Here is a 15,967-nt window from a genome sequence, read left to right as displayed (position 1 = left end):
GGACAGGAAGAGAGACAAACAAAGAGGTGTTATTTAGTTAGCCTCGTTGAAGTGGCCAGTCTCATACACCACATGTGATGCTATTGATACTGGTTCTACCTTTTGTGGAAGCAGGCTGGGCACCCACTAAAAGATCTCTCTAAGTTCAAATTTTTCCAAATTCTAAGCTTTCCAAGTTCTCCCAGTCCTTTCACACCTGACAATTGACATGACTTAAGTGTTTCTGCCTTCGAGCAGTGAGAGGGGCAGGAAAACTGCCAACAACATCTCCGTACATGTGCAGGGACTTCTGGGCCTTGGCGGCCTCCTCCTTGGAGCTGTAGCGCACCAATGCGTTGCCCTGGGTCAGGTTGAGGTGGAATGTGATGAGGGGGCCGTGCTGCATGCATAGCGTCCGCAGGGTGGAGCCGTCTATCTGGGGAGTGAGGTTCCTCAGGACCAACCAGCTACTGGTCCTGTTGGAGCTGTCTGTACTCCATGTGGTAGCTGCTAGAAGGATAGAGGGGGGAGGAGAAGGAGAGAAGAGGGGGAGAGAGAGGGAGGAAAGCTAAATAAACCTAAAATGCAGAATTGCCCTACATCTAACACTATGTTGTCACAATGTCAAATGGATTCTCCAAGGAGCTAGGAAAGTCAGTTAGTAAGATGGGCGGTGGATTCTAAGCAGTAAGCTCCGTAGTTTAGATAAACCACAGTGTCAGTTGATCAAGAGAGGTGCGTTCAACCACAACAAGGCATTCTCGGGGCGTTGTCTAGACCGCCTTGGCTGTACCAAAAGGGTACCTAGTCTCTGCTTGCAAGGCTACAACATACACATCTAGAACCTGGCCTTTAGTCTGTATCACAACACGTCTAGAACCTGGCCTTAAGTCTGTATCACAACACCTCTAGAACCTGGCCTTTAGTCTGTATCACAACACCTCTAGAACCTGACCTTTAGTCTGTATCACAACACCTCTAGAACCTGACCTTTAGTCTGTATCACAACACCTCTAGAACCTGACCTTTAGTCTGTATCACAACACCTCTAGAACCTGACCTTTAGTCTGTATCACAACACCTCTAGAACCTGACCTTTAGTCTGTATCACAACACCTCTATAACCTGACCTTTAGTCTGTATCACAACACCTCTAGAACCTGACATTTAGTCTGTATCACAACACCTCTAGAACCTGACCTTTAGTCAGTATCACAACACCTCTAGAACCTGGCCTTTAGTCTGTATCACAACACCTCTAGAACCTGGCCTTTAGTCTGTATCACAACACCTCTAGAACCTGACCTTTAGTCCGTATCACAACACCTCTAGAACCTGACCTTTAGTCTGTATCACAACACCTCTAGAACCTGACCTTTAGTCTGTATCACAACACCTCTAGAACCTGACCTTTAGTCTGTATCACAACACCTCTAGAACCTGACATTTAGTCTGTATCACAACACCTCTAGAACCTGACCTTTAGTCAGTATCACAACACCTCTAGAACCTGGCCTTTAGTCTGTATCACAACACCTCTAGAACCTGGCCTTTAGTCTGTATCACAACACCTCTAGAACCTGACCTTTAGTCCGTATCACAACACCTCTAGAACCTGACCTTTAGTCTGTATCACAACACCTCTAGAACCTGACCTTTAGTCTGTATCACAACACCTCTAGAACCTGGCCTTTAGTCTGTATCACAACACCTCTAGAGCCTGACATTTAGTCTGTATCACAACACCTCTAGAACCTGGCCTTTAGTCTGTATCACAACACCTCTAGAACCTGGCCTTTAGTCTGTATCACAACACCTCTAGAACCTGGCCTTTAGTCTGTATCACCACACCTCTAGAACCTGACCTTCAGTCTGTATCACCTCTAGAACCTGGCCTTTAGTCTGTATCACAACACCTCTAGAACCTGACCTTTAGTCTGTATCACAACACCTCTAGAACCTGACCTTCAGTCATCTTCTACTCTAACTGAACATTTATGAGGGCTGCAGTTTTTATGGCAAGCACAACAAATACACTACATTTTTTGGAGAGTAAGACAGCTGTTACATGAACTTCATAAATGATCAACTGAACATGCACTGGTTGGACCAAAACCCAGTCAGTCAATTCATTTATCCAGTCAGTCAGCAAGTCGCCATCCTCCCCATCCAATTACTTAACAGCTAATCAAATAGACTCTGACTATTTGCATTGACCCCCCCTTTGTTTTTACACTGCAGCTACTCACTGTTTATTACCATGCATAGTCACTCTACCCCTACCTACATGTACAAATGACTGTGACGGTGTGTCGGTACCGGTTCCTCCTGTACATAGCCTCATTATTGTTATTTTATTGTGTTACTTTTAAAAATATATATATTTTTACTTTAGTTCATTTAGTAAATATTTTCTTAACTCCATTTTGTTAAAACTGCATTGTTGGTTTTAAGCATTACACAGTTAGGTCTATGCCTGTTGTATTCGGCACATTTGACAAATATAATTTGATTTACCCGAGGAGTAGGAGCTGCTCCAGCCTTGGGCCAGGCCCAGGGAGTTGCCTCCCCAGGTGGAGGAGTGCTTGGTGGGGTTGGTGAGACCCGGGGGGGGCCGTGTGGGGGCGGCTGTGTTACTGCGGGGCCCCTGGGGGACCTTCCACAACTCATGGGACAGAGAGACCTGGGAGGGGTGGGAGATGGGCCCCGGGGACCAGGTGGACTTCATGTCCGACAATTTACCTGAAAGAGAGATAAGAAAAGAAACACATTGATTGCTTGGCAACAATTGGAGATACTTGGCATTCTTCTATCAACAACACACAGGGAACTAAACAACCCAAACCACTAGTCAGAATAATACCCTGGTAGAGGGGTTGTTGACGGTAGAGCAGAGCAATCATTCTGCTTTTCCTGGATGTGTTGAAACAAAAATGGGCGTAAACACAGCTAGACTTCACACACACACAGTCCCAGACTGCACAGTAAGGAGTACAGCACAGGGTCAGTCTCAGTCCATGTCTCACAGTATGGGACAGATCAGGAATACAGCTAGACTTCACACACACACAGTCCCAGACTGCACAGTAAGGAGTACAGCACAGGGTCAGTCTCAGTCCATGTCTCACAGTATGGGACAGATCAGGAATACAGCTAGACTTCACACACACACAGTCCCAGACTGCACAGTAAGGAGTACAGCACAGGGTCAGTCTCAGTCCATGTCTCACAGTATGGGACAGATCAGGAATACAGCTAGACTTCACACACACACAGTCCCAGACTGCACAGTAAGGAGTACAGCACAGGGTCAGTCTCAGTCCATGTCTCACAGTATGGGACAGATCAGGAATACAGCTAGACTTCACACACACACACACACACACACACACACACACACACACACAGTAAGGAGTACAGCCCAGGGTCAGTCTCAGTCCATGCCTCACAGTATGGGACAGATCAGACCAGGAACACAGATAGACTAGAACTATACTAAGATATAGTATATACAACCTCCTCCCAGTTCCCCCCCCATGCTACACACAGGGGTGGGGATACATCAACACCACCAGAGACATCAACACTGATGGGGGCAGGGGGACAAACTAGCTCAAAGCGGAAGTCACCCCTACCCACAGATCTAGGACCAGATTATCATATCACCTGGTCCTAAACATAACCACGGGGAATATGGTAGGATATAAGATTTGACCCTGAATCAGCGGTTAGAGGCGACTTCCGCCCACTCCGACAAACTGTGTACCTGGGTCGTCCGTTTCCGGGGACGACAGACTGAACGAGCTAGAGTAGGCACTGACTGGCCAATCGGTGGAGGGGGGCAGGGCCTCGTTCTGAGATGAGGTGGGGGAGGAGCCTATGGGGGCATGGCATCCAGCAAAACAAAAACAGAAGAAGGGAATGGAAGAGAGAGAGAATCTAATAAAGAAACAGAATAAATGAAAGTGGATGACTGAACAGCTGTGGTGCTCTGTGGCTGTGTGATAGGGGAGAGTTCAAAGTGTTGGGAATTAGATGAGTGTAGATATACGAGTGTCAGATTGTACATGCAGTTAATTAAAGAAGCAGCAGGACCAGAAGAGAAAAAGCAGGCTCCTCCAGTGACTGAACTGTTACAGATAATCAGTCTCCCCAACCCATTGGGATACATTGCAGACACAGTATCTGATTTAGCCCGTAGCAGTTTTCTTTGAATGATTCAGGTCATCTCAGACCCCCAGCTCTCCTCTCCCCTCTCAAGACCAAGTCTACCAGAGGGAGAGCACCGTCATTACGTATGTATAGGACCACTTAGAACATGAACACTCCCCTCCCTCCCTCCCACCTGTCCTTCTCCCCCTCCCTCACCCCCCCTGCCACACCACCCTTGTCCCTCTCCCCTCCTTCACCTCTCCTGTCCTTCCCCCCCTCCCTCACCCCCCCATGTCCTTCTCCCCCTCCCTCACCCCCCTGTCCCTCCCCTCCCTCACCTCTCCTGTCCTTCTCCCCCTCCCTCACCCTCCCTTTCTGCTTCCCTCGTCCTCCGTCCTCACCTCCGCTGCGGTCTCTCACCTCCCCCTCCACCCTCATCTCCCTCACCCTCCCTTTCTGCTTCCCTCGTCCTCCGTCCTCACCTCCGCTGCGGTCTCTCACCTCCCCCTCCACATCTCCCTCACCCCCCCTCCCTCACCCCCCCATGTCCTTCTCCCCCTCCCTCACCCCCCTGTCCCTCCCTCACCTCTCCTGTCCTTCTCCCCCTCCCTCACCCTCCCTTTCTGCTTCCCTCGTCCTCCGTCCTCACCTCCGCTGCGGTCTCTCACCTCCCCCTCCTCATCTCCCTCACCCTCCCTTTCTGCTTCCCTCGTCCTCCGTCCTCACCTCCGCTGCGGTCTCTCACCTCCCCCTCCACATCTCCCTCACCCTCCCTTTCTGCTTCCCTCGTCCTCCGTCCTCACCTCCGCTGCGGTCTCTCACCTCCCCCTCCACCCTCATCTCCCTCACCCTCCCTTTCTGCTTCCCTCGTCCTCTGTCCTCACCTCCGCTGCGGTCTCTCACCTCCCCCTCCACATCTCCCTCACCTTCCCTTTCTGCTTCCCTCGTCCTCCGTCCTCACCTCCGCTGCCTCTCACCTCCCCCTCCACCCTCATCTCCCTCACCCTCCCTTTCTGCTTCCCTCGTCCTCCGTCCTCACCTCCGCTGCGGTCTCTCACCTCCCCCTCCACATCTCCCTCACCCTCCCTTTCTGCTTCCCTCGTCCTCCGTCCTCACCTCCGCTGCAATCTCCCTCACCCTCCCCTTCTGCTTCCCTCGTCCTCCGTCCTCACCTCCGCTGCCTCTCACCTCCCCCTCCACCCTCATCTCCCTCACCCTCCCCTTCTGCTTCCCTCGTCCTCCGTCCTCACCTCCGCTGCCTCTCACCTCCCCCTCCACCCTCATCTCCCTCACCCTCCCTTTCTGCTTCCCTCGTCCTCCGTCCTCACCTCCGCTGCGGTCTCTCACCTCCCCCTCCACATCTCCCTCACCCTCCCCTTCTGCTTCCCTCGTCCTCCGTCCTCACCTCCGCTGCCTCTCACCTCCCCCTCCACCCTCATCTCCCTCACCCTCCCCTTCTGCTTCCCTCGTCCTCCCTCCTCACCTCCGCTGCGGTCTCTCACTTCCCCCTTCACATCTCCCTCACCCTCCCTTTCTGCTTCCCTCGTCCTCCGTCCTCACCTCCGCTGCGGTCTCTCTGCAGGTAGCGGTTGACGTCCTGGATGTTGGTGTTGATGGTGGGGCCGCTGGGCACGCTCCCCGGGGTCATGTTGGGGTCGTTCTCCGGGTCGATGTTCTGCAGGCCCTTCCAGGGCACGCCCGGGCAGAACTCTGGAGGAGGAAGTGATTGTGCAGGAAGTATTACAATTGTCATTCCTCTCATTCATTTACATGACTACCTGGTTCAGTAATGTACAAAATACAAAAATACAAAAGGTGGTGCTTGCAATGAAACTAATTCTCTTGAAAACAGAACTCATCTGGCTACATTAGTCCCATGATCATCATATTAGGTGAATGGGTTTTGGCTGGACAGTAAGCAGTCACTGTAGCTGTCCAGAACTGTTTCCCACCATCCCAGTCTAACTAGCCAACTAACTGACCTGGAGGCCAGGTGATGTTGGCGCCGTTGACCATCTTGTCGTTGGGGCTCTTGCCCTGGCTCCAGCTGTCTGGGGGCACCAGGGGGTTGGTGGGGGACTCGGAGACAGGCATCATGCCGTAGGGGCTGTACCCATCCTCCATTTGGGGGGGCTTCCCGGGGGGGCCCAGGTTGGAACCTGCCAGAGACAAGAGGGGAACCAGGAAGTTGGTTAAGTACAATATAAATTAGAACTAGAGAATGAAATACTTAGTCAAGTTTAATAGAAACCAATACAGGAGGGGTTAAATGCAGAAGACACATATCAGTTGAATGCATTCAGTTGTACAACTGACCAGGTATCCCCTTTCCCAGAACATATAGTAGCATTGAGATGGAAATTACAAGGTTCCACTTGAAAACCCAAGAGGACAACTACGTTCTGAAGCTGCCAACTGAGTGTCATACACCATGGTCCTTTCATATCCCCCAGTTCTACTCAGTCCAGCTCAGTAGAGTTCATTAAATCTTTATTGTCCCAACATTGGGCAATGGTGTCAACAGTCTGTACCGTGCTTGTTCAGGTTGGGCTCCAGAGAGGATGAGCCTCCAGAGAGGCTGTCCATGGAGTTGGGGTGTGTCCACTGGGAGAGGCGAGACTGGGGCTGGGGAAGCTCCTTCATGGACAGGCCTCCCACCTCTATGCAGGTTACATTCATGTTCAGATTCAGTCCAGCTGGGAGAGAGGCAAAGAGACAGGCAGAGAGAGGGAGACAGGCAGAGAGGGGGAGACAGGCAGAGAGGGGGAGACAGGCAGAGAGGGGGAGACAGGCAGAGAGGGGGAGACAGGCAGAGAGGGGGAGACAGGCAGAGAGGGGGAGACAGGCAGAGAGGGGTAGACAGGCAGATAGAGGGAGACAGGCAAAGAGAGGGAGACAGGCGGAGACAGGCAGAGAGAGGGAGACAGGCAGAGAGAGGGAGACAGGCAGAGAGAGGGAGACAGGCAGAGAGGCAGGGAGGTAACACCAGACAAAACAAGTCAATAAAGCATTAAAGATGAATCACTCGTTTCTTGTTTTGCACTTTGTTGCTATGGTTCTTTATATAACTACAGTCAATCGTAATGCCCTTGCCACAGGATATCTGTTAGACACTGAGCAAGTCCCAACAGCTGTATTTGAACACAGACAGATATTGACCAGAAAGATGATCTGTTTAGAAAGGGCACACACAGGTCTGGGACCTGTAACAATGATGACATTCCCAGTCCCTGTCCTGCTATCAATAAATCAAATGTATTTATAAAGCCCCTGTTACATCAACAACTGTCCCAAATTGACAAGAGCCCAAAGAGCAAACAGAAGCACAGTGGAACTACTACAGTGGTGAGAACAAGTATTTAATACACTGACGGTTTTGCAGGTTTTCCTACTTACAAAGCATGTAGAGGTCTGTAATTTTTATCATAGGTACACTTCAACTGTGAGAGACGGAATCTAAAACAAAAATCCAGAAAATCACATTGTATGATAAGCACTGTATTTTAAGTAATTAATTAGCATTTTATTGCATGACATAAGTATTTGAAAACCTACCAACCAGTAAGAATGACTTCTTTCTTTAAGAAGCCCTCCTGTTCTCCACTCATTACCTGTGTTAACTGCACCTGTTTGAACCTGTTACCTGTATAAAAGACACCTGTCCACACACTCAATCAAACAGACTCCAACCTCTCCACAATGGCCACGACCAGAGAGCTGTGTAAGGACATCAGGGATAAAATTGTAGACCTGCACAAGGCTGGGATGGGCTACAGGACAATAGGCAAGCAGCTTGGTAAGAAGGCAACAATTGTTGGCGCAATTATTAGAAAATGGAAGAAGTTCAAGATGACAGTCAATCAACCTCTGTCTGGGGCTCCATGCAAGATCTCACCTCGTTGGGCATCAATGATCATGAGGAAGGTGAGGGATCAGCCCAGAACTACACGACAGGACCTGGTCAATGACCCGAAGAGAGCTGGGACCACAGTCTCAAAGAAAAACATTAGTAACACACTACGCCGTCATGGATTGAAATCCTGCAGCTCACACAAGGTCCCCCTGCTCAAGCCAGCGCATGTCCAGGCCCGTCAGAAGTTTGCCAATGACCATCTGGATGATCCAGAGGAGGAATGGGAGAAGGTCATGTGGTCTGATGAGACAAAGAGCTTTTTGGTCTAAACTCCACTCGTCGTGTTTGGAGGAAGAAGAAGGATGAGTACAACCCCAAGAACACCATCCCAACTGTGAAGCATGGAGGTGGAAAGGGGACAGGACGACTGCACCGTATTGAGGGGAGGATGGATGGGGCCATGTATCGCGAGATCTTGGCCAACAACCTCCTTCCCTCAGTAAGAGCATTGAAGATGGGTCGTGGCTGGGTCTTCCAGCATGACAACGACCCGAAACACACAGCCAGGGCAACTAAGGAGTGGCTCCGTAAGAAGCATCTCAAGGTCCTGGAGTGGCCTAGCCAGTCTCCAGAACTGAACCCAAAAGAACATCTTTGGAGGGAGCTGAAAGTCCGTATTGCCCAGCGACAGCCCCGAAACCTGAAGGATCTGGAGAAGGTCTGTATGGAGGAGTGGGCCAAAATCCCTGCTGCAGTGTGTGCAAACCTGGTCAAGAACTACAGGAAACGTATGATCTCTGTAATTACAAACAAAGGTTTCTGTACCAAATATTAAGTTCTGCTTTTCTGATGTATCAAATACTTATGTCATGCAATAAAATGCAAATTAATTACTTAAAAAACCTCTACATGCTTTGTAAGTAGGAAAACCTGCAAAATCGGCAGTGTATCAAATACTTGTTCTCCCCACTGTATGTGTTGTGCACATTGTGGAACAGAGTTCCCACTCACAGAGAGGGTAGGGGCTGTAGGAGTTTGGGGACGACTGCTGCTCTTTGGTCTGCAGGTCGGGTAGGCCCGGAGCCTGGGGGTGGCCTGGGAACAAGTCCAGGGCTGATTTGCCTTGGCCGTGGTGCAGGCCGGAGGAGGAGAGGGAGCCGAGGGTCTGCTGCTGCTTCATCAGCAGGGCCTGGGCCAGCTGTCTCTGGTGCTGTTGGATCTGCTGCTGCATGTTATTGATTGTACGTGCAACCTGCAGGAAGAGGAAGTGACATTAGAGAGAGACACAAAGCTGGTGGTCAGTTTATCTGTGAGCCAGCAGAGAACACAGGAAAAAAGTTCAATGGGACAGTTGCTCGAGAGAAGGGCAAGTATAGCCCCTTATACATACATCTGCTTCTACAAGGGATTAACCACCCAGGTTCTCAAATTCACCAGGCTAGGAACCCAGGTATGTCCGCAAAGCACATACACCCCCTCTGCTATAGTAGAATGGTAAAACGTTTGGGTTTTACCCCAGTATGAGGCCTGGCCGGGTTCAGGATCAGTAGATATGACAGGCAGAGCTGGGTGAAACTAGTGGGCTGTATCTGAGAGGGAGGGACACAGAGGGACACAGAGGGACACTCACGTGCTGCTCCTGCTGTCGGATGGGACCAGAAACATTACGCTGCGCCTGCAACATCTGCTGTTGAATTTGTAAACGCTGGTACGCCTGCAGAGGAATACACGTTTACACACAAATCCACAGACACATATGTACAGAAATATGCACGTGTGCGCACACACACACACACACACACACACACACACACAATTTTCTAGTTGCTACAGAATGCGATCAGTCAAAACCCAAGGGTTTTTCACATCTCTAAGGCAACGAGGCAGTGGAGAAGTGTATGATATAAGCGTGTACAGAGTGTATCTGCATAGTGTTTATATGGAGGAGTCCTAAAGTAAACTGAGAGGAGACCAGATGAGGACTCACCAGTTGCAGCTGGTATAGTTGGTTCAAAAGGGTCATATGTTGAGGGTTTATTGGTGAGGTTAAAAGTGCAGGATTCAGACCAATGTTTTTTGCTGCAAACTGTAAGAGCTGTGCTTGAACCTGGACAAGAGAGAGACCAAAAGATTTGGTTTTAGAAACCATAAACTAAGTACGAGAAAAATGGTAGACAGGACTGAGGCGCTTATGCACGTAAACTATGCTGAGGGGAGCTGAAAAATGTGTGTGTGTCTGTGTATGATTCTATATATGATTGTATGTGTGTGTGAGTGAGAGGAGATACTTGGAGGGGGCTGAGAGGTGTGTGGTATTCCCCAGGTCGTATTCATTAGGCACTAAATACGAGACAATGAATCCAAACAAGGATCCCTCCCTACCTGAACTTGTCTAATAACAACCTCTCACTTTCACTGTCCGTTGAAAACCGTTTTACAGTTTTCCCATAATGAATACAACCCTGTTCCATGTTGTGTGTGTGTGTACCTGAGGGGAGAGAAACTGAGGCACTTGAGCGCGTAGACTAGGCTGGGAGGAGCCGAGAGGCGGCACTGACGGCTGAGGAGGAGGCTGCTGCATGGCCCGGGCTTGTGCTGCACCGCTACTGCCCAACATTCCACTCTGCATCTGGGAGGGAGGAGAGGGAGGTGGAAACCAGGGTGGAACAGCATGATGATAGGGACCCACTATTCTGCACTGTTGAGGAAGAACTGCAAGTCTGCATGTCTCTGAACCGTTTACAGCCACGTGACCAATAAACTTTCATTTAGATTCATAAAAAGTCCAATGAGATTTAACAGGCTAGACAAAAGCCCAAAATCTAAACCTAAATACAGGCTCCCTCTAGCTCTGTCTGTCCCCTGCCAGTCCGTCCGTCCATCATCCATCCATCCATCTCCCTCTCTGCCTATCAGTGTGCCAACCAGTCCTCTCTGCCTATCAGTATGCCAACCAGTCCTCTCTGCCTATCAGTGTGCCAGCCAGTCCTCTCTGCCTATCAGTATGCCAACCAGTCCTCTCTGCCTATCAGTGTGCCAACCAGTCCTCTCTGCCTACCAGTGTGCCAACCAGTCCTCTCTGCCTATCAGTGTGCCACCCAGTCCTCTCTGCCTATCAGTGTGCCAACCAGTCCTCTCTGCCTATCAGTGTGCCAACCAGTCTTCTCTGCCTACCAGTGTGCCAACCAGTCCTTCCTCTTCTCAGACTCCTATCTTCTCCTAGCAGTCTTTCATTCAACTACACATTACCCCCAATTCTGCTTATGGCACCTGCCTGTTGCCTGTCTGCTGTCTAAACCCCACATAGCCGTAGACAGTGTGCTGCCTACCTGTCTGTTGTTCAAGTTTTGCATGGCTAGGCCCTGTGGGCCGCCCAGGCCCTGGCTGGATAGAGGCAGGGAGGGGAGTTTCAGGCCGAGGGGGCCGGGGGAACAAGGCATAAACGGTGAGGAGGTATGGACGTCCTCCACCAGGCTACCAACACCGTCCTGCGCCCACACAGACAGCCACAGAGGGAGAGCGTCACCATTACACTCTCAATGGGTGGATACATAGAAACTGAACCTTGCCCTGTTCAGAACAGAATCTGTCCCCTCATAACTAGTGAAGAACAGAACAAACACACTATTGAGTGAGTTACACAACAGTGTGATGTACAGTATTATATTGTTCGCTTTTTAAAAATATTTTTTTTTGTTGATTCCTTGACAAGTTATTTTCCATGGTTCCCCAGAACACTAGTCTGCCCTGACTATACAGCATCTTCTCATTGAAGAACCCATGGACAATATAGGAGTGTGTGATGTTGGGGAGTGGGTCAGGGGTCATTCATTACCTTGTCGAGGAAAGGGGAGCGATCTGAGGAGGACTCTTTGGAGTGGAGGGGAGGCCGGCAGCCCATTGGCCCCTTGTTGATCAGACAGTTGTTGTAGTCGGACATGCCCATCCCCCGCCTGTCCAGCTCCGTCTTCTTCTCCAACAGAGCACCTGAGAGAGACAGAGTAGCGAGAGTAGTGACAAACAGAGAGCAGTGAGAGAACACAGGGATATCACCAACACTGATACAGTCAGTGACAGTGATATGGACTGCATCAGGAACAAGGAGTTAACAGAGTGTATTGAGGACTGGGAGAAGAGACTTACTCATGGCCTGGTCCAGGTTCATGTTGTTCCTCTTCAGAGCCTCCTCGGCTGGATCTCTCTGGACACACACACACACACACGAACAGCTGTCAGCAGAAATATCTCACAAACATGCATGTGTATGTGTGGTCCTGTGTGGCTCAGTTGGTAGGAACATGGAGCTAGCCACGCCAGGAAGGGGGGTTTGATTCCTGCGGGGGTTTGATTCCCGCAGGGGTTTGATTCCCGCAGGGGCTACCAAAATATATGCATTCACTGTTGTATTAAAGTGTCTGCTAAATGGCATGTTATATTATTATCAGATTTCTAAGTATACAGATTACATCAGTGTGGAGTTTGACTCCAGCGATAGTAGCAGGTAGCAGCACTCACAGGGAAGCCCATGTCTGTCAGCTGCTTGATCAGGCGATTCATGATCCAGGCTTCCTCCTGCTTGCCCGGAATCTTCCCCTTGGGTGGGGCCTTCCTGGGTCTGTTGCCCCAGGAGTTGCTCTCCTGGGAGGCCTGGCTGCTCCACATGTCCCCGTCGTCAGGGTCCCACTGGCCCCCAGACAAACCCATGTCCTCCCCCCCACCGCCACCCCAGCCGTCTTGCATAGATTTGGGGGCTGCAGAGGGAGAGGAGGAAATGTTGTGTTACTATCTTTTCAAATTCATTTTCATCCACAACGTTTTAAGTCACCAGCTGCCACTGATTATGACGTAATATTTTTGTATTGGTTCTGACAGTGGGTTACTTGTATTGGTTCTGACAGTGGGGTGTTTGTATTGGTTCTGACAGTGGGGTGTTTGTATTGGTTCTGACAGTGGGGTGTTTGTATTGGTTCTGACAGTGGGGTATTTGTATTGGTTCTAACAGTGGGGTGTTTGTATTGGTTCTGACAGTGGGGTGTTTGTATTGGTTCTGACAGTGGGGTATTTGTATTGGTTCTGACAGTGGGGTGTTTGTATTGGTTCTGACAGTGGGGTGTTTGTATTGGTTCTGACAGTGGAGTGTTTGTATTGGTTCTGACAGTGGGGTGTTTGTATTGGTTCTGACAGTGGGGTGTTTGTATTGGTTCTGACAGTGGGGTGTTTGTATTGGTTCTGACAGTGGGGTATTTGTATTGGTTCTGACAGTGGGGTGTTTGTATTGGTTCTGACAGTGGGGTGTTTGTATTGGTTCTGACAGTGGAGTGTTTGTATTGGTTCTGACAGTGGAGTGTTTGTATTGGTTCTGACAGTGGAGTGTTTGTATTGGTTCTGACAGTGGAGTGTTTGTATTGGTTCTGACAGTGGGGTGTTTGTATTGGTTCTGACAGTGGGTTACTTGTATTGGTTCTGACAGTGGGGTGTTTGTATTGGTTCTGACAGTGGGGTGTTTGTATTGGTTCTGACAGTGGGGTGTTTGTATTGGTTCTGACAGTGGGGTGTTTGTATTGGTTCTGACAGTGGGGTATTTGTATTGGTTCTGACAGTGGAGTGTTTGTATTGGTTCTGACAGTGGGGTGTTTGTATTGGTTCTGACAGTGGGGTATTTGTATTGGTTCTGACAGTGGGGTGTTTGTATTGGTTCTGACAGTGGGGTGTTTGTATTGGTTCTGACAGTGGGGTGTTTGTATTGGTTCTGACAGTGGGGTGTTTGTATTGGTTCTGACAGTGGGGTGTTTGTATTGGTTCTGACAGTGGGGTGTTTGTATTGGTTCTGACAGTGGGGTGTTTGTATTGGTTCTGACAGTGGAGTGTTTGTATTGGTTCTGACAGTGGGGTATTTGTATTGGTTCTGACAGTGGGGTATTTGTATTGGTTCTGACAGTGGGGTGTTTGTATTGGTTCTGACAGTGGAGTGTTTGTATTGGTTCTGACAGTGGAGTGTTTGTATTGGTTCTGACAGTGGGGTGTTTGTATTGGTTCTGACAGTGGGGTGTTTGTATTGGTTCTGACAGTGGGGTATTTGTATTGGTTCTGACAGTGGGGTATTTGTATTGGTTCTGACAGTGGGGTGTTTGTATTGGTTCTGACAGTGGGGTATTTGTATTGGTTCTGACAGTGGGGTATTTGTATTGGTTCTGACAGTGGGGTATTTGTATTGGTTCTGACAGTGGGGTATTTGAATTGGTTCTGACAGTGGGGTGTTTGTATTGGTTCTGACAGTGGGGTATTTGTATTGGTTCTGACAGTGGGGTATTTGTATTGGTTCTGACAGTGGGGTATTTGTATTGGTTCTGACAGTGGGGTATTTGAATTGGTTCTAACAGTGGGCTACTTGTATTGGTTCTGACAGTGGGGTATTTGTATTGGTTCTGACAGTGGGGTATTTGAATTGGTTCTGACAGTGGGCTACTTGTATTGGTTCTGACAGTGGGGTATTTGTATTGGTTCTGACAGTGGGGTATTTGTATTGGTTCTGACAGTGGGGTATTTGTATTGGTTCTGACAGTGGGGTATTTGTATTGGTTCTGACAGTGGGGTGTTTGTATTGGTTCTGACAGTGGGGTGTTTGTATTGGTTCTGACAGTGGGGTATTTGTATTGGTTCTGACAGTGGGGTATTTGTATTGGTTCTGACAGTGGGGTATTTGAATTGGTTCTGACAGTGGGCTACTTGTATTGGTTCTGACAGTGGGGTATTTGTATTGGTTCTGACAGTGGGGTATTTGTATTGGTTCTGACAGTGGGATATTTGTATTGGTTCTGACAGTGGAGTGTTTGTATTGGTTCTGACAGTGGAGTGTTTGTATTGGTTCTGACAGTGGGGTATTTGTATTGGTTCTGACAGTGGGGTATTTGTATTGGTTCTGACAGTGGGGTATTTGTATTGGTTCTGACAGTGGGGTATTTGAATTGGTTCTGACAGTGGGCTACTTGTATTGGTTCTGACAGTGGGGTATTTGTATTGGTTCTGACAGTGGGGTATTTGTATTGGTTCTGACAGTGGGGTATTTGTATTGGTTCTGACAGTGGGGTATTTGTATTGGTTCTGACAGTGGAGTGTTTGTATTGGTTCTGACAGTGGAGTGTTTGTATTGGTTCTGACAGTGGGGTATTTGTATTGGTTCTGACAGTGGGGTATTTGTATTGGTTCTGACAGTGGGGTATTTGTATTGGTTCTGACAGTGGGGTATTTGTATTGGTTCTGACAGTGGGGTATTTGTATTGGTTCTGACAGTGGGGTGTTTGAATTGTCAGTTGATTTAGACTTATTTTAGTATAGCACAGCCATGCACTGGTAAAGTTCATAAAGAAAGACTATTGGAGAATACATTGTGTATTCAGCCTGCCACCAGAGGTCAGTGTAGCTGCATACTAAATAGGGAGTCAATTTGTTTTCAGCAATTTTATTTCCATGACTGATCAAAACGTGTTCTCATGGCTTTCCTGTTCCTCTGCAGCAGACATACGGTGAGCAATATGTTTGGAACATCGAATCGCAATAAAATCACAGTATCAATTCATATTACACATAGGACATGTATTGTGATTCTCATGATTCCATCAGCACGCAATGTAGCCTGCAGGTAGCCTAGAGGTCTAGTGTCTGCAGGTAGCCTAGAGGTCTAGTGTCTGCAGGTAGCCTAGAGGTCTAGTGTCTGCAGGTAGCCTAGAGGTCTAGTGTCTGCAGGTAGCCTAGAGGTCTAGTGTCTGCAGGTAGCCTAGAGGTCTAGTGTCTGCAGGTAGCCTAGAGGTCTAGGCTACCTTGCGTAGCCTGCCGGTTGTTGGTTTGAATCCTCGAGCCGACTAGGTGCAAAATCTGTTGACGTGCCCTTGATCAAGACACTTAACCCTAATTGTTACTGTAAGTTGCTCTGGATAAGAGCGTCTGCTAAATGACTCAAATGTTAAACATTTTGTAATGTCATGA

General features: G+C 48.9%; 1 protein-coding gene across 4 annotated transcripts in view; it reads right to left on the bottom strand.

Moving 5' to 3' along the window:
- Positions 1-15,967, bottom strand: part of LOC110514101 (trinucleotide repeat-containing gene 6C protein) — a 78,568-nt gene that overhangs the window by 2,737 nt on the left and 59,864 nt on the right. For 2 of the 4 annotated variants that reach the window (XM_036941647.1, XM_036941650.1), the window contains 14 exons: positions 12,500-12,735; positions 12,128-12,185; positions 11,820-11,971; positions 11,314-11,472; positions 10,473-10,613; positions 9,972-10,091; positions 9,615-9,698; positions 8,996-9,236; positions 6,663-6,827; positions 6,114-6,290; positions 5,692-5,841; positions 3,746-3,856; positions 2,497-2,721; positions 276-489 (listed from right to left, as the gene is read on the bottom strand). In XM_036941647.1, the coding sequence (XP_036797542.1) occupies positions 276-489; positions 2,497-2,721; positions 3,746-3,856; positions 5,692-5,841; positions 6,114-6,290; positions 6,663-6,827; positions 8,996-9,236; positions 9,615-9,698; positions 9,972-10,091; positions 10,473-10,613; positions 11,314-11,472; positions 11,820-11,971; positions 12,128-12,185; positions 12,500-12,735 (2,233 nt within the window). The remainder of the gene's footprint in view (positions 1-275; positions 490-2,496; positions 2,722-3,745; positions 3,857-5,691; positions 5,842-6,113; positions 6,291-6,662; positions 6,828-8,995; positions 9,237-9,614; positions 9,699-9,971; positions 10,092-10,472; positions 10,614-11,313; positions 11,473-11,819; positions 11,972-12,127; positions 12,186-12,499; positions 12,736-15,967) is intronic. The other 2 variants (XM_036941648.1, XM_036941649.1) reach the window with 2 other exon arrangements.

The sequence above is a fragment of the Oncorhynchus mykiss genome, chromosome 13 (genome assembly GCF_013265735.2).
Source record: "Oncorhynchus mykiss isolate Arlee chromosome 13, USDA_OmykA_1.1, whole genome shotgun sequence".
Classification (NCBI taxonomy): domain Eukaryota; kingdom Metazoa; phylum Chordata; class Actinopteri; order Salmoniformes; family Salmonidae; genus Oncorhynchus; species Oncorhynchus mykiss.
Note: the sequence above shows the minus strand (reverse complement) of the source record. Positions and strands in the feature narration are given on the sequence as shown.